Source organism: Trachypithecus francoisi, unplaced genomic scaffold (genome assembly GCF_009764315.1).
Source record: "Trachypithecus francoisi isolate TF-2019V2 unplaced genomic scaffold, Tfra_2.0 Lachesis_group2, whole genome shotgun sequence".
NCBI lineage: Eukaryota > Metazoa > Chordata > Mammalia > Primates > Cercopithecidae > Trachypithecus > Trachypithecus francoisi.
In genome coordinates, this window is record NW_022681465.1 from 97,557,721 (window position 1) to 97,582,148 (window position 24,428).

A 24,428-nucleotide genomic window follows, 5' to 3' on the forward strand; every position below is an offset into this window, starting at 1 on the left:
AGTGTAGGTGACAGAGTGAAACCTTGTCTTAAAAAAAAAGAAAAAGAGGCCGGGCGCGGTGGCTCAAGCCTGTAATCCCAGCACTTTGGGAGGCCAAGACGGGTGGATCACGAGGTCAGGAGATAGAGACCATCCTGGCTAACACGGTGAAACCCTGTCTCTACTAAAAAATACAAAAAAACTAGCCGGGTGCGGTGGTGGGCACCTGTAGTCCCAGCTACTCGGGAGGCTGAGGCAGGAGAATGGCGTAAACCCAGGAGGCGGAGCTTGCAGTGAGCTGAGATCGGGCCACTGCACTCCAGCCTGGGCGACAGAGTGAAACTCCGTCTCAAAAAAAAAAAAAGAAAGAAAAAGAAAATATTACAAACAATGGAGATTAGGAGGAAGGATTTACATCTCAAAGGCATCTGTGATTCTTTCCAGTTTTCTTAAACCAGAAACTCTCACATTAGCCTTGTTCTTAATAGATCATTAGCTGCTTAACAGGAAGAGTGGGGCATAAATTTGCAAGGAACACAAACAGAATACTCAAGTTACAGTAAATTAGAAGTCAAAAATGAATATAAAGGGTGACTGCTAATGAGCACATGGCTTTTGTTTGGGGGGTTATAAAAATGTTCTGTAGGCCGGGTATGATGGCTCATCCTTGTAATCGCAGCACTTTGGGAGGGCAAGGCGGGCGTATGGCTTGAGCCCAGGAATTAGAAACTAGCCTGGGCAACATGGTGAAACCCCATCTCTACAAAAAAAAAAAAAACTAGCCAGAGTGGTGGTGTGTGCCTGTAGTCCCAGCTACTCGGGAGGCTTAAGTGGGAGGATTGCTTGAGCCCACGAGATTGAGGCTGCAGTGGTCCATGGTCATACCACTGCACTCCATCCACCCTGGTCGAAAGAGGAGACCCTGTCTCAAGAAAAAAAAAAAAATTTCTATAATTGATTATGGTAATGGCTGCACAACTCCGAGAATATACTAGAAACTAATGCATTGTACCCTTTAAAGAAATAAACTGTATGATATATGAATTATATCGCAACAAATATCTTTTAGAGTTAAAAAAATTAATTTGGATCTTCCCCAAAACAGAAATCAATAGAAAGCCTCTAAGGAAACTGAGAGGATAACATCATTTTTTATGAAGAAACAAAAAGTTTACATTAGCAAAGACAGTTTGATTTCCATGTCAAACGTTTTAATTTTCTGGGTTATTGAGACTTTGATGTTGCTGTTGGGCTGTTTGTCTTGATGGCATTTTATGATTACATTATTAAAGCTGTATTGTATGTCTTTTCCTGTGTCACCTCAAAGGTGTAAATACCATAATGTATATATACATACCACAAATATTATGCACATGTATACTATAAGTTAATGATAAAAGGCTTAACACATTTAACATATAAAATATTTAACATATAACTATTTAACATATAAAATATTTAACATATAAAAATTCAGGGTTGGGCGCAGTGGCTCACATCTGTAATCCCGGCACTTTGGGAGGCCAAGGTGGGTGGATCACCTGAGGTCAGGAGTTTGAGACCAGCCTGGCCAACATAGTGAAACTCCATCTTTACTAAAAATACAAAAATCAGCCGGGCATGGTGCCACATGCCTGTAGTCCCAGCTACTCGGGAGGCTGAGGTAGGAGAATCACTGGAACCTGGGAGGCAGAGGTTGCAGAAAGCCAAGATCGTGCCACTGCACTCCAGCCTGAGCAACAGAGCACGACTCCATCTCAAAAAAAAAAAAAAAAAAACTAAGTAGCAAAAAGAAATACTGACAAAAATATCAAAGGCAGTGTTATTTAGGATTACAAAATTATCTGTCTAGGTAAGTAAGACATGCTCAAACAGTGTCATGTAACACTACACAGCCATTAAAAACAGTGATATAGGCCAGGCATGGTGGCTCAAGCCTGTAATCCCAGCACTTTGAGAGGCCAAGGCGGGTGGATCACCTCAGGTCAGGAGTTCAAGACCAGCCTGGCCAACATAGTGAAACACCATCTCTACTAAAAATACAAAAAAATTCACCAGGGGTGGTGGCACATGCCTGTAATACCAGCTACTCAGGAGGCTGAGGCAGGAGAATTGCATGAACCCAGGAGGCAGAGGGTGCAGTGAGCCGAGATCCTGCCACTGCACTCCAGCCTAGGCGGCAGAGAGAGACTCCGTCTCAAAAAAAAAAAAACAAAAACCAAAACCACAGTGATACAGGTATATATTGACAGACCTAGAGAAATGACCATGCCCAAGGAATAGGAAGAGTATAATTGTTTCATATCCACCTTTTTAGATACCAGGTGATTGTATGTGTATGTGTGTGTATATATATTTATATATATATAAATATATATATATATATATTTTTGAGACAGAGTCTCTCTGTTGCCAGGCTGGAGTGCAGTGGCATGATCTTGGCGCACTACAACCTCCTCCCGCTGGGTTCAAGCAATTCTCCCGCCTCATCCTCCCCAAGTAGCTGGGATTACAGGCACGCACCACCACGCCCAGCTAATTTTTGTATTTTTAGTAGAGATGGGGTTTCACCGTGTTGGCCAGATGGTCTTGATCTCCTGACCTCATGATCCACCTGCCTCAGCCTCCCAAAGTGCTGGGATTACTGTGAGCCACCATGTCCGGCCATGATATATATTTTTTTAACTCATCTGCCTTCTTCAAGCTATGAAATAAAGGATAGAAAATGTTTCTGAACATAGCATATTCCCTAATAACTCCCTGTCTATATATAGAACAGAGAATTTATTGGCTGTCACTCACTGCTAAAGATAAGGACTGTACCCTACAGCTTTGTAATACAAATCTTGCAGGCCTGACCCGACTCTCGTCTATAGCTTAACATAGTTGACATAATGGAAAAATTGAACACAAATCCTCAACAGTGACTTATTTATCAAAACCAAGAATGCTTCAATAGCCAACTAGTATAAAATTTAATCATGTAGTAATCAAAAGTGCTAGCTAATAAACAAGTACCGTGTGCCTACCTTAACAAATTTCAAAGAACTCAAAAACACTAAACATATGAAAGTTAAAATAATGCTGAAAACTATTTTCCTCTTTTTAAGTATAAAGAATTTGAGATCTTACAGTAAAAGTAGCAAAAACAGTCAGAAGCAATTCGCCCTTAAGTTATTTGTTCTGCAACTTTTACTCACAACAGATCTGCTTCTCTTGAAGCAAGCTATAACTGTACTGTCCACAAGCCATTCTGTACTTCCAGGCTTCTCACCCATCACATTCACTTCTGTTTTGTAAATGCCATGTGCACTCATGACAATCTAGTCTTGGTGGTGTAAATCAGAACTATATCAATTGACAGTAATTTCCTCCACAGGTTCAGAAAGCTTTACTAAGTCATTTTTGTATGAAATATTCACCTTCATCTTTTAATTGGTCAGCTTTTCCCACATCTTCAGGCACTGAGTTTGAAAGGGGCAGAACGTCATTCTGAAATTAAATAAAAATCAATGTACTTCCCTTTGGCTACATAAAGAATCATCCTAGCGTACTATAAAATAATAATAAATTACCCACATTTTAAATCATCTGTAACTCCACATCATGAAATCAAATTCCTAAATAATAGTATTAACAAAAAATAGGGGAAAAGTCCTCTCATATATTTTTTATTAGAAATATGAATATGTGTGACTGGGCGCAGTGGCTCATGCCTTAATCCCAGCACTTTGGGAGGTCAAGGTGGATGGACAGCTGGAGCTCAGGAGTTCGAGACCAGCCTGGGCAATATGGTGAAACCTCATCTCTACAGAAAACACAAAAATTAACCAGGCGTGGTGGCATGTGCCTGAAGTCCCAGCTACTTGGGAGGCTAAGGTAGGAGGATGGCTTGAGCCCAGGAGGCAGAGGTTGCAGTGAGCTGAGATCATGGCACTGTACTCCAGCCTGGGCAACAGAGCCAGATCCGTCTCAAAAAAAAAAAAAAGAAAAAGAATATGAAGAATGTGTGAATCAAACTTTTTAAAAATGTGCATTTCCCATACCTGGCAATCCTACTTCATAAACAAAACAATGGCATTAGTATGTAAAGAACAGGAATAGAAATATGATCAAGGGATTGTTTATATTGGTGAAAATTTTGGAACAAAATGTCTAATATCCTATCTAAGATATACCCTACAAAGTCAAAATCAGTCTACAAAAAATCATTTATAATATATTATATAAATATGTTCACACACACATTAAAAACAGCCTGGAAAGATGTGTATCAGAATTAAATTTTTAACTTCCATCTTTCCATATTGTCCAATATTTTTTTCTTTTCTTTTTGAGATGGAGTCTTGCTCTGTTGCCAGGCTGGAGTGCAGTGGCATGATCTCGGCTCACTGCAACTTCTACCTCCCATGTCCAAGCAATTCTCCTGCCTCTGCCACCCAAGTAGCTGGGACTACAGGTGCGTGTCACCATGCCCTGCTAATTTTTGTGTTTTTAGTAAAGACAGGGTTTCATCACGTTGGCCAGGATGGTCTAGATCTCTTGACCTTGTGATCCGCCTACCTCAGCCACCCAAAGTGCTGGGATTACAGGCATGAGCCACCACACCTGGCCCCAACTTTTTAAAAACAATGAACATATATTAATTTTACTACAAGATAAGAAAACACTGCCAGGCGCAGTGGCTCACGCCTGTAATCCCAGCACTTTGGGAGGCCAAGGCAGGTGGATCATGAGGTCAGGAGATCGAAACCATCCTGGCTAACACGGTGAAACTCTGTCTCTACTAAAAACACACACACACACAAAAATTAGCCAGGTGAGGTGGCAGGCACCTGTAGTCCCAGCTACTCGGGAGGCTGAGGCAGGAGAATGGTGTGAACCCAGGAGGTGGAGTTTGCAGTGAGCCGAGATGGCACCACTGCACTCCAGCCTGGGCAACAGAGCAAGACTCCTTCTCAAAAAAAAAAAAAAGAAAAAGAAAACACTATAAAATCCCTGCCTTTAGTACCTACTATCATTCCAACACCAATTTTCCATTAATAAGGTTCAAACTACAGGTGTTTATGAAAACCAAATGCAGCCGGGCGCGGTGGCTCAAGCCTGTAATCCCAGCACTTTGGGAGGCCGAGGCGGGTGGATCACGAGGTCAGGAGATCGAGACCCTCCTGGCTAACACGGTGAAACCCCGTCTCTACTAAAAATACAAAAAACTAGCCGGGCGCGGTGGCGGCGCCTGTAGTCCCAGCTACTCGGAGGCTGAGGCGGGAGAATGGCGGGAACCCGGGAGGCGGAGCTTGCAGTGAGCCAAGATCGCGCCACTGCTCTCCAGCCTGGGCGACACAGCGAGACTCCGCTCTCAAAAAAAAAAAAAAAGAAAGAAAACCAAATGTTAAGATTTAGAAAAATCTTGAGTGGCATGGGGAACACAGTATGTTTTTTCATTTTTGAAAGATCTTTTTAAAATTGTATTGCTTTTAAACTTAACTCTGAAGTTCATAAATCAGTCTATTATTTTTTTAAAGAAGCATAATTTGTAGCCATTGACCTATGTAATATACATACATACATACAGTTAGTTGTTGTTGTTTGTTTGTTTTTGCGACAGGGTCTCACTCTGTCACCCAGGCTGGAGTATGGTGGTGTGACCATGGCTAACTGCAACCTCAACCTCCAGGGCTCAAGTGATCCTCCCACCGCGGCCTCCAGAGTAGCTAGGACTACAGGTGTGTGCCACTACACTTGAGTAATTTTTAAATTTTTTATAGAGATAGGCTCTCCCTCTGTTGCTCAGGCTGGTCTCAAACTCCTAGCTTAAGCAATTCTCCCATGTTGGCCTCCCAAAGTGTTGGGATTATAGGCATGAGCCACCATGCCCAGCCCTACGTATTGTAGTCTATATTCATCATTACCTTTGTCTTGATTCGAGTTTCCACAAAATTGATAGCTCTAACATCAGAAATATATTTTGCAAATTAGACATAAATATTCACAAGTAAAAAATCACTGACAAATATATGGGTCTTGTCCTTATTTTTTTAAAAATCATTATCTACTAATCAGTTTTCCTAAGCATAAAATACTTGAATAAAAATATAGAAACAAAATGAGAACCTTCCTAAGTAGAGGTCACTACTTAAAACTGACTGTAGTTACTCAGGATCTAAACATAATTCAAAGACACATTACCATCCTACAGTACTTGGCTTTAGCGTCCCTTGTATTTTAAATTTTCCAATAAGCCTAGGCACTTTATACACAGGAAAAAGTGATTTGGGGGTCAGAAAAATCGCATATTAAAAAATAGATTATAATCTCTTCTGTCTTCCCAATCCTTCTAAATTATTTGCCAAAATTGCCACTGTTTTATAGTTTGAAAACTAATTGTCATATTCATTGCATAAATTTGACAGTTCACCATGGGAGGGCAAGAGCTAGCTACTTTAAATAAAGGGAATGAATCCACTTGGTATATAAATATAATTGGGGGAAAAAAATAGAAAAGCAGTATCCTAAAGATAAAATGACCAATATAACAATCAAGTACACTTGGTGAGACAAATAATTTCTTTAATTACAACAATCTTGATGCTATTTCAAGTGAATTTTACACTTTCTCTGCCATATTCTGTCAACAAACATATATAGAATGAAGCCATAGCTGTAAAATAAGACTACTAAAGAATTATGAGACCAGGCGCGGTGGCTCATGCCTGTAATCCCAGCACTTTGGGAGGCCGAGGCAGGCGGATCATGGGGTCAGGAGTTCGACAACAGCCTGGCCAAGATGGTGAAACTCCGTCTCTACTAAAAATACAAAAATTAGCCAGGGCCGGGCACGGTGGCAGGTGCCTGTAATCCCAGCTACTCGGGAGACTGAGGCAGGAGAATCACTTGAACCCGGCAGGCGGAGGTTGCAGTCAGCTGAGATCGTGCCACTGCATTCTACCCTGGGCAACAGGGCAAGTCTCCGTCTCAAAAAAAAAAAAAAAAAAATTAGCCAGGCATGGTGGCGCACGCCTGGAGTCCCAGCTACTCAGGAGGCTGGGGCAGGAGAATCGCTTGAACCTGGGAGGCAGAGGTTGCAGTGAGCTGAGATTGAGTCACTGCACTCCAGCCTGGGCAACAGAGCAAGACCCCATCTCAAACAAAAAAAAAAAAAGGGAAAAAAAAGAAATATGATACCACATATAACACAACTGCAGATATTTTCGGCAGCCAGTTTCAGTCAACTGTATTTTAACAATAGTGACCAACAAACTTCTTATAATTAAATGCAATCAGGGAGATACAGCAAAATAAAGAAAAAGCTTTATTCAAACAGAGGGTAAAAGTCAATTAGAGCTTCCAGAGAAGAAAAAAAAAAAAAAAGAAGTTCTAATATCTTCAGTATTAAGTCAATGGTGACAGTAGCTAAAGAGTGAGCAAATCTAAAACTGTCTCAAGCATAGGCCTCATATATCTGACAGCAAAGAAGGTCTGCTTTAGCCGTAACCATATCTAGCCACCGAAACAGGGTTCCCTGAGGGGGCCACAGGCCCAGTCAATGAAAGAACCACAGCCCACCATCACCAAAGGGAAGAAAAAGGGAGTTCCCTGATGAGGAACAGAGATAAACGTTACTATCTCCTTATATCTTGTCACACAATAAGAATTCATCTGTTTGATGAATTAATGTATAAGTGCATTTTTTTCTCCCAAGTGTAATAAAAGGGAATGATTTACTGCCAAGTTGCCATCTTCATTGCAATTCTAACAACCTCTTCCCAAGAAGTTCTAGAAACAGAGCCTGGAGGATCCAGTCAAGTATGGTATTGTCAGCAATGTCCACTCCAGACTGACGTGTGCAAGATATGTTTCAGCTTCACTCCAGAATTCTTCATTATATACTAAAGCTCAAGTATGGAGTTAGAAAAACAAAAGGAGCCCATGAGGCACCAAAATGTCATAAAGAAACACGTGGGGCCAGGTGTGGTGGCTCACCGCTATAATCTGAGCACTTTTTGGAGGCCAAGGCAGGATAATGGCTTGAGCTCAGGAGTTCGGGACCAGCCCAGGCAACGAAACAAACAAAGCAAGACCTCGTCGCTACTAAAAAACAAAAACAAACAAAAATTAACTGGGTGTAGTGGTGTGTGCTTGTAGTCCCAGCTGCTTGTGAGTCTAAGGTGGGAGAATTGAGGACTGCTTAAGCCCAGGTGGTTGAGGCTGCAATGAGCCATGATCACACCACTAGACTCCAGGCTGGGTGACAGAGAGAGACCTGCTTCAGAAAAAAAGAAAACAAAGAAACAAGGGGGAGTTCAACCCACACATGGGAGCCCTAAACTCACTAACCTTAGCATTTTTCAGTCTTGTGGTCTGTTTCCTGAAAAGGCCAGAAACCCAAGACCATGTATAAATAGTCCCCAGGAACAGGGATCAGCAAACTTGGATTTCAGTCTTAGTTTTGCCCAGTGACCCTTAACCCTTTCCCTGTTTTAAAGAGCCCCATCAATGGGCAAATTTGATGACTTCTGCTTCAGAAATGATGATTCAATTCCAGATGAATCTATTTCCACAGGGCTGCTTCCTAGACATTAAAACTTTTTAAAGCTGTATTCCACGTTTTAGGGAAACATCAATTCAGATGCTGGAAATCGAAAAATACTCAGATTCATTGAAATGACATTCAAGAAAAAAAATACTCAGATACTGTAAAGAACTTAAAAGCCGACTAATACATATCATTAAATAGAAAAGGTGAGAAGACGAAAATAGTTATCAATATGAAAATCTAAAGCACATTAAATGAGTTACATTTTAGACATCCAATTATATCCGTATAGACAGACTATTTACCTTATATACATGATGAAGTTATTATACCTGGCCCCTCAACTATTAACAACCTATTAATATAAAATTGTACTCATATTTATATCAGTTAATAATGAGAAAAATAATGATAACATACCTTACAGAAGGAATTGGTAAACATTTCCGTCAAAGGCTGTGAAACTGCTAGGTGTGTATCTTCTAGGCTGATCTTAAAAACTGTCTCCAAGCACTGAATTGCAACTTAAAATAAATTTTAATAGTAAAAAACAATTAGCAATTAAAAAAAAAAACAAGTTTTTTTTTTTTTTCTGATAGAACTGCAATTCCTGGCTAACACGGTGAAACCTCGTCTCTACTAAAAAATACAAAAAGCTAGCCGGGCGAGGTGGCGGGTGCCTGTAGTCCCTGCTACTCGGGAGGCTGAGGCAGGAGAATGGCGTAAACCCGGGAGGCGGAGCTTGCAGTGAGCTGAGACCCGGCCACTGCACTCCAGCTCGGGCGACAGAGCAAGACTCCGTCTCAAAAAAAAAAAAAAAAAAAAAAAAAAAAAGAAATTTCTGTTTATAGACTAGCTATCAAAGGAAAACACACTGATTTGCCTTCTTCCTTCCTCCCCCTCCCCCTCTCCCCTCCCCTTCCCTTCCTTTCTTTCTTTCTTCCTAATTTTTTTGAGAGGCAAGGTTTCGCTTTGTGGCCAGGCTGGAATGCAGTGGCACAATTATAGTTCACTGTTACCTTGACTTCCTGGGCTCAAGGGATCCCCCCACCTCAGCTTCCTTAGTAATTGAGACTATAGGCATGAGCCACATGCTAACTGTTTAAATTTTTTTGCAGAGGCGGGGTCTTGCCACATTGCCCAGGCTGGTCTCAAACTCCTGGGCTCAAGTGATCATCCTACCTCGGCCTCCCAAAGTGCTGGGATTATAGGCATGAGCCACCACACCTGGCAACAACTTGATTTCTTATTCCTCACTTAAGGAAAAATGTTATCTAGAATATAATTTTTCTATATATGTATTACATCATATTCTTGTTGAAGGCTACCAGAAAGAAAGAGCAAGTCATTAATAACAACAACTTAGCCAAGTGTGGTGGGTTACGCCTGTAATCCCAGCACTTTGGGAGGCCAGTGAGAGTGGATTGCCTGAACTCAGGAATTCAAGGCCAGCCTGGGCAACATGGAGAAATCCCATCTTTACCAAAAATACAAAACATTGGCCAGGCAAGGTGGCGCACACCTATGGTCCCAGCTACTCGGGAGGCTGAGGTAGAAGGATTGCTTGAGCCTGGGAAGAGGAGGTTACAGTGAGCCAAGATCTCACTACTACACTCTAGCCTGGGTTGAGACCCCATCTCAAAAAAACAAAAACAAAAACAAAACAAAAAAAGTACTCTCACTACAAACCTAAAATATTCTTTTTTTTAAAAAATGTGAGAAACCAAATTCTCCATTAATTAAAAACACTAATAGTAACAGAACATAGCCCCCAGGACATAGGAAGAAGCACTTAATATTAATCCTGGTGTACTCATGTGAAGATAGATTTTAAAAATTCATTCATCCATGCAAATTTGCCAAGTGCCTACTATGTGTAAGGCACTGGTCTAAGGTGGTAGAGAAGCAGTAATAAACCTAACAGAAAAAAATCACTGTCTACATGATAAAGCTTATATTTTAATAAAGGAAGACAACATATATAAGCAAAATATAAAGCATGTTAAATGGTGATAGGGGCCTTGTCTATTTTTATTGTATGCAAAATAAATGGTTGGTATGGCTAGGGTATACAGCGGATGGAAAGACATGGTGAGGGATTATGTTTGAAGTCTGTCATTAGAAGTCAGGTTCGGTGGCTCACATCTGTAATCCCAGCACTTTGGGAGGCTGAGGAAGGCAGATCACCCGAGGTCAGGAATTCATGACCAGCCTGGCCACCATAGTGAAACCCCATCTCCACTAAAAACATAAAAATTAGTCGGACGTAGTTGCATGCCCCTGTAATCCCAACTACTCGGGAGGCTGAGGCATGGGAATTGCTTGAACCCAGGAGGCAGTGGTTGCAGTGAGCCGAGATCACCCCACTGCACTCTAGCCTGGGCGACAGAGTGAGACTCTGTCTTCAAAAAACAAAAGAAGTCTGTGTAGATGACAAGCCACCTGAAATGGCATTTTTAAAAAGATTTAGACTTCAAGAAATGAGCAAATGGAGAGCCATTGAATAAATTAGTAAAGGAGAGTAACATAACTAAATTATGTTTAGAACTAAAAGTCTGGCAGGAACATTGAGAATGAATTAGAGAGAAAACTTGGGATTCGAGAAAATGGGAGCAGATAGTTAATAGCGGATAGCATATATCCTGTCCTCTCTACAATTACCCTTTGAGGGGAAGGGAAGCAGATTCTCATCCTGACAGTGCTCACCTTTGGAAAGGAATTCACTCCTGGCTCAATGAGATGAGAATGTACCCAAAACGCCCAGTGTATTTCCAGACAGTGTGGAGTAGATTCCCTTATACTTGTATGTGACTTTTAAAAGATACATTATGTATGAACTGCAGTCCTGGGGAAATTACCTCTGTCATAAAAGAAACACTATTACTTTCAGTAATCACAGAACAATTCTCCTTAGAGAGGGATTTAATAAGAAACTAAATTACCAATGATAAAAAGTCAAAGGGTCTTTTAGATACAAAATAATCTACTGTTGACCCATCCCTATTCTCTCCCTTTCTATTCCTACCAAGCAGTTGTACTCGCACTTAAAACACTGGGCCACAAGAAAATAGGCTCTCATTGCCACGAAGACTGCTATTTAAAATAATAACAGTAGTAATAATAATAATAATAATGTATGTGGCCAGGCACAGTGACTCATGTCTCTAATCCCAGCACTTTGGGAGGCCAAGGAGGGTGGATTACCTGAGGTCAGGAGCTCAAGATCAGACTGACCAACATGGTGAAACCCTGTCTCTACTAAAAATACAAAAAAAAATTAGCCAGGCATGGTGGCGGGCGCCTGTAATCCCAGCTACTCAGGAGGCTGAGGCAGAAGAATCACTTGAACCTGGGAGGCGGAGGTTGTGGTGAGCTGAGATCGTGCCATTGCACTCCAGCCTGGGCAACAGAGCAAGACTCCATCTCAAAAAAAAAAAAAAAAGTATGTATATGTATATATTTATTCTTGATAAACATCCTGTCTTCTTGATCAGATTGGTCATTTCCTATACTTTGCCATGTGGCTTGTACATGTTTCCATTATTGTACTTATCACACTGTATTATTGCACTTAAATGTTTGTCTTCCCATATTAAACAGTCTACATCTTGTTTTCCTTAGTCTTTTATCCCTAGCGGGGCCTACATCTTATTTGTCTTTATTTGCCAGACCCCTTTAACAGGGTCTGGCAAAGGTAGACGCTCAATCAACTTAATCTACTGCCTTCTTTGCAGTGAAAGTCACATTTGAGCCGGGCGCGGTGGCTCAAGCCTGTAATCCCAGCACTTTGGGAGGCCGAGACAGGCGGATCACGAGGTCAGGAGATCGAGACCATCCTGGCTAACACAGTGAAACCCCGTCTCTACTAAAAATTACAAAAAACTAGCCGGGCGAGGTGGCCGGCGCCTGTAGTCCCAGCTACTCGGGAGGCTGAGGCAGGAGAATGGCGTAAACCCGGAAGGCGGAGCTTGCAGTGAGCTGAGATCTGGCCACTGCACTCCAGTCCGGGCGACAGAGTGAGACTCCGCCTCAAAAAAAAAAAAAAAAAGAAAGTCACATTTGAATTTGGAGGAAATAAAAACAATCAAATCTGTGGAAGAGAGTGTTTATCTGCCTCCCCACCAAAAAAAAATTAATTTACAGCCTTGTAAAAGATGGACAGTACCCAACCAAGCCCCTAGCAAAACACTAAATTATGGAACTTCAGAGCTAAACACTGACAGGTGAAAGTCCATGTGATAACTCTGAGGGATTTTTATGCCCTATGTTCTTAAGGCAGTCCAGTCCACCTTCTTTATCTCTGCTGCCACTAACCTCACATCACAGATCTGGCACATACTAGATACAATTAATTATCCCTAAAGGAAGTGGCTTTTTTTTTTTTTTCCTAAATGCAATTCTATTTTGATAAGTAAACCTAGTTGCCAAAATGTATAGTGTTCAACAATAACACATATTTAGAAAGGCATATGATTTAGTGAACAAAGCTAACCACAGCCTTGGAACTCAGGACTGTCTCATTATCCTTATTGATCCAGGCCGAAAAAATTAAATAACCTGGGTACAACAATGTAACTTACATTTACCTCAAGATTCTCATTTATCAAACAGAGATTATGACATTTGATCTTCCTTTTAGAAGAACCTATTCCTATTTATTCCTATTTAAAATAATAGACATTCAGGAATAAGTCACAAAATCTAAAGAAATACTATATATACTTATTGTTCCACTGTAACACCAAACAAAAATAGTCTGGTACTGACAGAGAAAGGTGAGTGAAGAATTCTATTCAGTAATACCACATCCCATCTGTATAACACTTAATTCAAAAGTTTTCACATGCTATGTACCTGCCATTCACTGATTCAGATTCTCTTCACAAATATATTGGCTGCGAGGAGGCAAGTATGTCTACCAAATAGACTTAGAAACTAAGATCCAAACCAACTAAGGCAAATGCCCAAGACCATTGGATTCAATTCAACAAATATTTATTAAGCACCTATCATGTGTCAAGCATTTTTCTAGACACTTTCAACATATCAGTGAATAAAACAGAAAAGATCCCTAACCTCTTGGGGTTTACTTCCTAGTAGGGGATGGAGAGGTGGACCATAAACAATAAACAGGTAGTAAAGGGTAAGGAGGATGGAGAGTGTGGGCAGTTGAGCAGAAAAGCAGTTGCAGGGTTTTGTTGTTGTTGTTTGTTTTTTTGAGACAGAGTCTCGCTCTGTTGCCCAGGCTGGAGTGCAGTGGCGCAGTCTTGCCTCACTGTAACTTGTGCCTCCCGGGTTCAAGCTATTCTCCTGCCTCAGCCTCCTGAGTAGCTGGGATTACAGACGTGTGCCACCACGCCTGGCTAATTTTTGTATTTTTAGTAGAAATGGAGTTTCACCATGTTAGCCAGGCTGGTCTCAAACTCCCGACCTCAGGTGATCTGCCCGCCTTGGCCTCTCAAAGTGCTGGGATTACAGGTGTGAGCCACCACACCTGGCCCACAGCTGAAGGCTTAACAGAGAGTTCAAAGTAGGCATTACTGAGAAAAGAGATTTGAAAAAGACTTGAAGGAGATGGGAGTGTTACCATTATCTGTGAAGACCATTCCAGGCAGAGGAACCAGCCAGATCAAAAGCCCATAGGCAAGAGGATATGGTACATTTATAAAGAGAAAGCTAATATGGCTGAAGCCAAATAAGAAAGGGGAGGAGGAGGTGAAAAATATGTCACAGAAGTCAAATTATATAGATCCTTTAAACAATGACTAAGTAACATGAGAAGTCATATTACTTAAGTCACGTTTTGAGTAGATAAATGATAGAAACTGACATACTCTGTTCGTAAAGATCCCTGATGCCTGTGTTTGCAACAGCCAATGGAGGGGCAAGAAGAGAAGCAGAGAGACCAGTTAGAGGCTGCCACACTAAAACAACCAAGAAATACTTAGTTCTATCCAGAGGTGATATCAGTGGAGATGATAAGAGATGTCAAACTCTAGACATATTTTGAAAGTGTAGCTGACAGGATTTATTGAATGGTTAGTTACAGAGTATTTGAGAAAGAGAAGAGTCCAGAATGATACCCAAGTTTCTGGCCTGAGCAACAGAAAAGATGAAGCTGCCATAAACAGAGATAGGGAAATTGCACATAGAACAGATTTTGGGTGGGGGAATCAGAAGTTCGGTTTTGGCAATGTTAAATTTGGGATGCCTATTAGACATGCAAGTGGAGATATCTAGTTGGTACTTGGATATATAAGAAGACCTTCAGGAGAAAGGTCTGAGCTGAGGGCATAAATTTGGGAAATAGCATATAGATACGGGGTATTTAAGGCTAAGAAGCTGAATGATATCACCAAAGAAATGGGTATAGATAATGAAGACAAGAGGATCAAGCAGCGGATCCTGGGTACGCCAGGTCAGGGAAAAGAAGAGGAACCAGCAAAGGGGACAGAAAAGAAGCAAACAATGAGATAAGAAAGCCAAGAAAGTATGAGGTATCCTGGAAACTAAATAAAATACACTGGGGTGGGGGTGGGGGCAGTGAGGAAATGACCATCAACATTATCAATGACAGCTAATAACTCAGATGAAAGCTGAGAACTGACCATTAAATTAAACAACACAGAAATCATTAATGACCTTGACAAGAGTGGTATAGATAGAGAGAGGCAAAGGCTTAATCAGAATGGGTTTAAGAAGAATAGAAGGAGAGGGTTTGGAGAAAGCAAGCATAGATAATTCTTTCAAATGGTTTTGCTGCAAAGGGAGACATACAATTAAGCAGTAATGGGTTGGGGGTAGTATGGTAAAATAATTATTTGCTGTTTATTTTTGCTTTTTTGAAGAAGGGAGAATAATGATAAGTTTATATTATGATGGAAATGATCCAGTAGAGTATGAAAATTTTATAAGATAAAAAAAATAACTAAAGTGATATCCTGGAGTAGGTGAGACAGGATGGGATCTAGTATACCAGTAGAGGGGTTCCATTTAGAAAGGAACGCGAATAGTCCACCTATGGTAATAGCTCGGCAAACAGGCAGGCAGGCCGAGTATGTGAGTGCTGTCATACCCAGCTATTTTCTTATTATTTCAGTTTTCTTGGTGGAGTAGAAAGCAAGGTAACCAACTAAAAGTGAGGACAGTGAAAGAGGTTTGAGGGTTTGAGAAGATATGAGAAAGTGTTAAAATGGTCATCTAGGAAAATAAATGGACGAATGAACTTGGAACAGAGAGTGTGATTGCCTGACAGCATTAAAGGGCTGCTTGAAGTTCAGAGCCATAAATTTCAAGTGGGAGTAGTCAGCAAAGTTGTGTGTTTTGCTCCATCTATATACATGAGTGGGTGTGAGTAGGTGGGCACAGAGTAGGTGGAGAGCTGGATTTAAACAAAGTTGGGCTTTGCAAGAAAGGGAAAGAGTGACGAGGGAATAACTGTAATTATCAACCATGGAATTTAAGATGAGTAACAAGAGGTGTGGGAAAAGGTGAGGGATGAACAGACTGGAGGTATTGGTTGGGTCAAAGAATAGCTGGAGTAGGGATTCTAGAGGGAGTGAGCTTGGAAGGATAGGCAATAGTAGTCAGGAAGTGAAATGTTTTGGACAGAGATTAGGGGAGGAATGCAACTCTGGTAATGATTAAGTCTAGGGAAGGCTTTCTCAATCTCTACATACTGACCTTTTGGATCAGGTAATTTCTTCTTGTGAAGGGCTGTCCTGTGCATTAGCAGCATCCATGGCCTCTACCTACTCACTAGATGCCAGTAATACTAGCCACCCCCCTCACCCAGTTGTGACAATCAGAATGTATCCAGATACTGCAAAATCACCCCCGAGTTGAGAACCACTGATCTAGAATACGATCAAGTGTTTGAGATCACTGGACAAGGCCAAGAACTGAGAGCCAGGGAACTAAAATAATCATCTATCAGTATATTGCAATTGCCAAGAACTAAACAGGAGTAGTGCTAGAGAGAATGACAGTGAGCAGGAACCACAATTAGTCAAGGAACGAAGCAAATGTCAGTAGATGACAACTGAGGAGTAGGTGACATAATCTGATGGCAAGACAAAGCTGATGATACATCAGCTTCACAGTAGTGGTAAAGCTGGTATCAGAACTGAGGCTTCTTTCCCAGGGCTTTTAAAAATGTCTAGAAGGTGGGCAGACACCTCCACATGATTTCATGTTCAATTAAATTAGACTCACAGAGTCAAAAATAAGGGTCAGTCAAAAACAATTGGCACCCTTTCTGACTGCCATATATAACAAACAGCTGAAGGCACATATTTTTGGCTGAATACCATCCTAAAAATAGGACATAACATCTTGGTTTAAAAAAAAAAAAAAAAAAACCTCAATTTTCTTTCTGGCCCTTAAAACTTTTATGCTGCCTTTGATTAGAAAAGAAACATCTTTTCTTAAATGACTGCATTTATCTGTTTGCTACAGAGCAATCATAACTAACATTCTCCTTAGATAACCAATCAACTTTATCTTCACATAGTCTAATCCCACGGAGAACAAAAAGACCTTAATATTAAATGGACTGATGGCAATGTTCTCCAACTGTGCATCACCTGCTCCTCTCACTGCCACCTGGAAAGACATCATCTAACCAGACTGCAAGCAGATTTAGAGCAAATGCCCAATTTTCATCTCCACCTCCTAAAAGCATATTCACAGGGAAGTGCTTGTTGAAATTACAGAAGCAGTTTCAAGATGGGAAATTTAAACTATACTATTATTTATTAAGTTCTTCCAAATGCACTCTTACTGCAATAATTAAGACTTTAGGGCTGGGAGGGCTGGCTCATGCCTGTAATTCCAGGACTTTGGGAGGCCAAGGTGAGTGGATCACTTGAGCCCAGGAGTTTGAGACCAGCCTGGGCAACATGGCTAAACCCTGTCTCTACAAAAAAAAATAAAAAACTTAGCCAGGCGTGGTAGTTTACTCCTAAAGTCCCAGCTACTTGGGAGGCTGAGGTGGGAGGATCACTTGAGCCCAGGAGGTGGAGGTTGCAGTGAGCTGAGATCGTGCCACTACACTCCAGCCTGGGTGACAGAGCCAGACAGACTCTGTCTCAAAAAATAAATAAATAAATAAATAAATAAATAAAAGACTTTAGGCCACAGGGACACCAGATTCACTGAACATCCACAAGCCCATCTTCCGAATTCTACCTTGTTATGGTTGTACTGAATTTAAATTTTGTAACACATAAACATGAAGAACAAAGATGGTGTCGAGGAAACACACGATGCCATCACCTACGTCCTGTTCAACTTTACAGATTACTGAAGCCAATATTAAAGTTAATGTAAAACACAGGTGAAATGCTCTCATTTCAAGTTCCAAATTAGGCACTGGTCAGATCTTACTAGTGGTATAATTATTAGACTTTTACATAGTGCTATTAAAATGACTTAGGTATTTTATATATTATTTCTAAACTGGATGCTTTCCTATTAGGAAATGCAGACAACAAGATCTTCAGAGTATTAACCAGGCTTTAAATCTCACCTTTTCACATATCAGCTGTGTTATCTGGTTATGCTATTTGGTTTCATTTTCTTTTTCTTTTTTTTTTTTGAGACAGGATCTCCCTCATGGCCCAGGCTGGAGTGCAATGATGTAATCTCAGCTTACCGCAGCCTCCGCCTTCTGGGTTCAAGCCATCCTCCCGTCTCAGCCTCCCGAGTAGCTGGGACTACAGGCAAGTGCCACCACACCTGGCTACTTTTTGTATTTTTAGTAGAGACAGGGTTTTGCCATGTTGCCCAGCCTGGTCTCGAACTCCTGACCTCAAATGATCCACCAGCCTCGGCCTCCCAAAGTGCTGGGATTATAGGCATGAGCTACCAAGTCTGGCCCTAGTTTCATTTTCTCACTTGTTAAATGGGGATAATACTAACATAACAGTTGCTGTGAAGAAAACATTGCCTATAATGTGAACAGCATACTTCCGACATATAGTATTTGTTCAATAAATGAATAGTCCTCTTAATTTGTTGTTAAATAAAATAAGCTTCAGAAAATGGAAATACGATAACCTTATAGTCAGGCCTCTCCTTGAAAGATCAAAGAAAATTCTGATTTTTGTTACAATAGATCATCAAGTTGGGCTTACAGCTATTTTAGTCCTTGTTTATAATTATAATATAAATGAACACAAAGAGCAGATGCATACCTTCCAAACTTTCTTGTTCATCCGAGGTGTAAGTGTCCATCTGACTTTGTTCTCGTAAGAAGCGAATAACTGCATAAACCAGGTGCTTGATAGATGACATTTTAGAAGCTTAAACACTTTTCCTTGATAAGAAAAATGAAAACACTGAACTAAGTTATTCTGAAGAATCAGTCAGAAAAGTCATAAATTACAAAGATGATACAGGTTATAAACTATATTAAAGGTAAAAACAAAACACAAAACTGTATGACCTTTCATCTTTTTTTTTTTTTAAGAGTCAGGAGAGCACAAAGTATTGTGAAGGTAATTTATTACATATTTTCATTAATACCCAGTGGTATAAGAGTATGTTAAATCTTGGAATAAGTAAAAATGTCTTCAAAACAAGTACAGCATAAGCTTAGACTATCACTGAGTATCTAACCATATAGAAATCCCCTAAAGGCCTCAGTACTAAGTTGAGAGGCTTTCATACTGCTGACTAAAAGCTGATCTGTAACCAAGCATCTTCCTCTATTTCATGGGACCTAAAAAAAGTATTAATAATGTATACTACCTACTTTTTGTAGGTTGAGAGTTATTTGACGAGGAAACACATTCGCGAAAGGTTGTTCAACTGGTGTCGTTCTTAATAAAAATGGCATTTCTATTTAATCAGCAGACATGTCAGGAAATCGCTGCCCAAGTCGATGGATACTACAAGTCGACCGGCGCTCCCTGCAGAGGCTGTGCTCTCGTGGACAAGCTGGAAGCTCCCGGTCATGTTCATTCACATGGAATACTATCGCATCCAAACAGTGGCGCAGGGCCAGCCGGCATTCATGGCTGATTTCCACTAAATCGCATCATCCATCTGTTCCCCAGGTTCCCTAATTCAAAGCCAGGGTGTGGTACCCGTCGCTATAATGTTTATTATTTGTGTAGTTATTTTAAAGGCGATGTCAGCCTCTAGGCCACGGGGTCACAAGCAATAAATAAGGCCCCAGGGCAGAAGGTAAAAACAGAAAGGGGGGAAAAGGGGTGCGAAGAGGGAAAGAGATGCCCAGCCTCGTCCAGGCTTCTCCCCCTTCCTCTCCCCAGAGCGCATCGAGCTACCCCTCCCTCCCGTCCTCCCTCGGGCACCCCGCCTCGCCTCGGCCCTGCCCGGTGTGCAGCGAGTGCCAGTGCGGGCCTCGGTCCGGGGCGGCGGGAGGCGCACCCTCGCCAGACAGAAGCCCCCTTACCGAGCAGGAGGACGCGAGACGACGGCTGCTGGCCCGCGGGGTTCCGTAGGCCGGCCCGCCCGACCCCTAGTCCTCGGGGCTGAAGCCCGGCTCGGGATCGCAGCACTGGGCGCGGCGGTGCAAACTTCCCCGGCCCCCAGGCCGCCAACCCCAGAGCCCACCCGGCTGTGCTCTAGCTCTGGCGGCAGGGTCTGGCCTGCACCGCCCCTGGGGCGGGGCCGGACGCGCGGGCTGGGGCGGGGCACGGCGCGGGGCGGGGCTGGTAGGCGCCGGCGTGGAGCTGCCGCACGTGGGAGGGCGCTGGCCCGTTAGCCACTGTGGCCTCTGCGGCTAGGCCGGCTGGCGACTCCCGGGCGCCCAGGCGCTGTGGAGCGCCTTGTCGCGCCACGCTGAAGGACCACGCGCCCACCGCCGCCAGCCTCTCAACGCTCCCATGATCGCCCGGTGCCTTTTGGCTGTGCGAAGCCTCCGCAGGTACCTCCAGCGCGCGGGTTAACCTTGGCCGTGGGCAGGGCGGGGTCTTTCGCCGTGTGGTGCCTGGAGCCTGGACCCAACCCTTCCCGACCGCGCCTCTCCGACGCTCCTGGGACGCACCCTCCCCTCGGCTTGCAAGGTGGACCCCTGGGGCACACCTGGCGCGGCCACCTGGAGCCACCTTTCCCGCCTCCGCTCCCTCGGGAGGACGTCCATTCCCCTTTGTTTGGGACTGCCTCAGCCGCAGTCAGCGAGGCTGGTCACAGACGCGGCCCAAAATGAATGCAAATAGTTTGGATAAGAAAATCATTTCACTTTCAACCCCAATGCAGAACTGCACACCTGTCATTAAAAGTGCCGCAGCTGTGGACTCAGAACAATTTTGTTTGCTCCTTGCGCCCATTATTAGCATTCCAATCGTTTAACATCCACCCGAGATGAAACCTCTTTGGTGGTGTTGCTTATTTCCGTCCATGCTCTCTAACTTCCTTTTTTATTTTCCTCCTCCCCATAAAACAAACATTCTGCCTCTTGCCGGTGCAAATTGACCTGGCCCAAAATGGAGAAAATGATCGCTTGTACACGGCCTTGGGCAGCCTGAGCTGCTGTTTTGGATTGCTTCCTAGCCCTCTAACCACACCCCACTGCAACAGACCAGTAGCAAGATGGTGAGGGAATTAGATTCTTTGCACGAATGCGCTGGTTTTCGGAAACAATGCCGCCACCATCCCCGTTTCCAAATCTGCCCAGAACTGTACATCCAAATGAAGATTCAACAGAAAAAAGAAAATGTGTGCTTCTTGCTAGCTGTCAACAAAACTATTTTGTAACATGTCAGCATTTAAGCTTTCTACGGTTCCCTTTTGCACATTGCCACTCCTCTGAATGGATGGAGCTTTGTGTTGCTCAGTCCGTAGAGTTAGGGAGCAGGCAGGCGACAGTGGTAATTGCAAAGAGTTAATGTGATGATTTGTGATCTTTCAGCCTGTCATTTTTTGCTAGTCTCCAGGCTGCAATCGATATAACTGTCAAATGAAGTTATACCAAGAAATGAAGATCTTCATATAATGCAGGTGTGAGAAGAGGAAATAAATCTTCATATAAGAGCAATTCTCAAACTTTTTCTTCTCAGGGCCCCTTTACCTTTCAAAAATTACCGTGGACCTAAGAGCTTCTGTTTGTATGGTATATATGTTTATATTAACCATATTAGACATTAAAGCTGGAAAAATTGTAAGTATTTGTTAATTTACAAAACAGTGATAAATAGGCTACATGCATTAATAATGATTTTAATGAAAAATAACTATTTTCCAAACCAACCCCCTCCCCCCATCAGTGAGAAGAGTAACATTGTGGGGTTTTCTTTTTAAAATTGTGGTAAGATATAACAAAATTTACCATTTTAATAATTTTTAAGTGTACAATTTAAAGTGTGCAATTGAGAGGTATAGCCAACACCACTGTCCATCTCCAGAACTTTGTCATCATCCCAAACTGAAATCCTGTACCTATTACATAATAACTGCCCATTACTTCCTCCCCAAAGCCCTGGTTAGCCATTATTTTTTCTTTATGAATTTGACTATTTCAGGTCCCTTATATAAGTGGAATTATACAATACTTGTCCTTTTGAGTCTGGTTTATTTAGTAAGTGTTTTTAAGGTTTATTCATATTGAAGCATGTGTCAGGATTTCCTTTTTAAAACTGAATAATATTTCATTGTATGTATATATCACATTTTGTTTATCCATTTGTCTGGACATTTGGGTTGCTTCCACCTTTTGGCTACTGTGAATACTACTACTATGATCGTTAATGTGCACATGTCTGTCTGAATCCCTGCTTTTAATTCTTTGGGATACCATATGTACCTAGAAGTGAAAATTGCTGAGTCATAGGATAGTACTATGTTTAGTTTTTGAAACCATACTGTTTTTCTTCAGTGGCTGTGCCATTTTTACATTCCCATTGGCAGTACACAAGGATCCCAATTTCTCCACATCATCATCAGCGCTTATTTTCTGGTTTTAATAACAGTTATCCTAGGAGTGGCATTGTTTTGCATTTTTGCAAAACTAATGTGTGACATAATAGAAGGTAACTGGATTCTTATGTCTGCCTCTGCATTTAAGCTGCTGCACTGTTTCATTATGGTTTAAGATGAAGAAAATCCCACCTCACAGTCATGTGAAGTTGGAAAGAAGAATATTTTATTTTATTTTATTTTATTTTTTTTTTTTTTTGAGACGGAGTCTGGCTCTCTCGCCCAGGCTGGAGTGCAGTGGCCGGATCTCAGGTCACTGCAAGCTCCGCCTCCCGGGTTCACGCCATTCTCCTGCCTCCGCCTCCCAAGTAGCTGGGACTACAGGCGCCCGCCTCGTCGCCCGGCTAGTTTTTTTTTTTGTATTCTTTAGTAGAGACGGGGTTTCACCGTATTAGCCAGGATGGTCTCGATCTCCTGACCTTGTGATCCACCCGTCTCGGCCTCCCAAAGTGCTGGGATTACAGGCTTGAGCCACCGCGCCCGGCCGGAAAGAAGAATATTTTAATAGTTTTTTAAAGATAATCATGGATATCCTTTGATATCACATCAAAGTTTGACAAATGGTAGCTTTTTAAAGGTTAGTTACAAAGTGGAATCTGAAACTATATCAATGTACTTTTTTACATTGTTACGTTAATAACCATTGGTGTACCTTATACTTTGAATGGATGTTGGATCGATGCCTGATATTTTAAACATTAAGCATAAGTCCTTCGGAAATTTTAGTGGTTCACTGTGTTATACAGTTCTTCCTAATGTTGACATATTTCATTATACAGTATCAAACAATCACTTTCCTTAATGTCTTCCCATTTCATCAGAAAAGTCTTCAAGTATTGGGAAGCTGTCAAGCTCACAGTGGCAGATAGGATTTTCCAAAATGCTAGTTTTCACTTGAAAGCTAGAATTGTATCATTGGCAACACAAACTGTCAGTTGTTTTACTTGAAGTGACAGTCTCACTTTGTTACATTTTTGACAGAATTTCTGCTACATGCTTAAGTCTGAATAACCCTGGTTTGTCTGTCAGTAGTTTTTTTTCTGGTAAAAATGGTGTTCCATGAAAAAAAGCTATTTCAGCTCACAGTTCAACCAATTGCAAAAGTGCTTTTGATTTGGGCAACCAAATCCACAGGACAACCCTTATACTCAGGTACACAGCAGAAGTGGTTTGTGCGTACTTGGTCACATGTAACTCAAGGGTAGAGATTTAATAAAAATTCATGCTTTTTACCATTTCATGAAGGATATTCTAAAATGAAATTGACATTATTTTTAGCCTGAGTGCATAGCAATGAAAAATACAGCTACTAGTACAGTTTGGTGCTGTTGACTCAATTTGTCCTGAAGTACCAACAATGTTATCCACCATTGCTTTTCACCATCAGTGCAAATGTTCACAAAGTAAAAAGGAGAAATAATGTCTTAGTATTGTTGCAAAAGATTTTTAACCTCACAGACTCCTTGAAAGGGTGTCAGGAACCCCTCCCCACACCTCTACCTTTAAAGTTTGTGGACTACATTTTGAGAGCTGTTGCTATGTCGTATTAGATTCTTTGTTTATGCATGGAGGAAAATAAATAAACTAATAGCCAAAAAATTATTACCTTGTTAGAAGCTACCATAAATACATTAACTATTTTGTTATATAAGGGCATATCTCACAGTTAATCATCATATACAGTAGTCCTTAACCCAGGGCTTCTGTACTTTATCACAGAATCGACTCTGTTTCAAAATCAGTATCTTCCAAAAGAGTTCATGTTAGACAACACGGAGGATCCCTGTGTTTTCCTGTTTTTCCTGTTTCCTCTGACACTTGAGAGATCCTTTTAGTGTTATGGAGTGACTAGGCTTTTGCCTAACTGACTTATAGTTTCCTTTGGGTTTTCTTGTTAGAGCTGCTATACCGGCTGCCCAAGGCCAGGTGGGCAGCCAGGATCATTAATGGGGGTGTTCAGCCAATTTCTTGG

At 41.7% G+C, this 24,428-nt stretch overlaps 2 protein-coding genes across 6 annotated transcripts in view; one reads left to right on the top strand and one right to left on the bottom strand.

Annotated features, from left to right (window-relative positions):
- The window catches only part of SGTB (small glutamine rich tetratricopeptide repeat containing beta), a 57,812-nt gene extending 37,669 nt beyond the window's left edge, over positions 1–20,143 (bottom strand). For 2 of the 3 annotated variants that reach the window (XM_033179718.1, XM_033179715.1), the window contains exons 1-4: positions 19,935–20,143; positions 18,712–18,833; positions 8,936–9,039; positions 3,402–3,471 (exon numbers count right to left, since the gene is read on the bottom strand). In XM_033179718.1, the coding sequence (XP_033035609.1) occupies positions 3,402–3,471; positions 8,936–9,039; positions 18,712–18,811 (274 nt within the window). In that variant the 5' untranslated portion in view covers positions 18,812–18,833; positions 19,935–20,143. Of the gene's footprint in view, positions 1–3,401; positions 3,472–8,935; positions 9,040–18,711; positions 18,834–19,271; positions 19,581–19,934 lie in introns of all 3 variants that reach the window. The other variant, XM_033179716.1, reaches the window with a different exon arrangement.
- Positions 20,144–20,194: 51 nt separating this feature from the next.
- Positions 20,195–24,428, top strand: part of NLN (neurolysin) — a 110,879-nt gene continuing 106,645 nt past the window's right edge. For 2 of the 3 annotated variants that reach the window (XM_033179713.1, XM_033179712.1), the window contains exon 1: positions 20,195–20,408. In XM_033179713.1, the coding sequence (XP_033035604.1) occupies positions 20,368–20,408 (41 nt within the window). In that variant the 5' untranslated portion in view covers positions 20,195–20,367. The remainder of the gene's footprint in view (positions 20,409–24,428) is intronic. The other variant, XM_033179714.1, reaches the window with a different exon arrangement.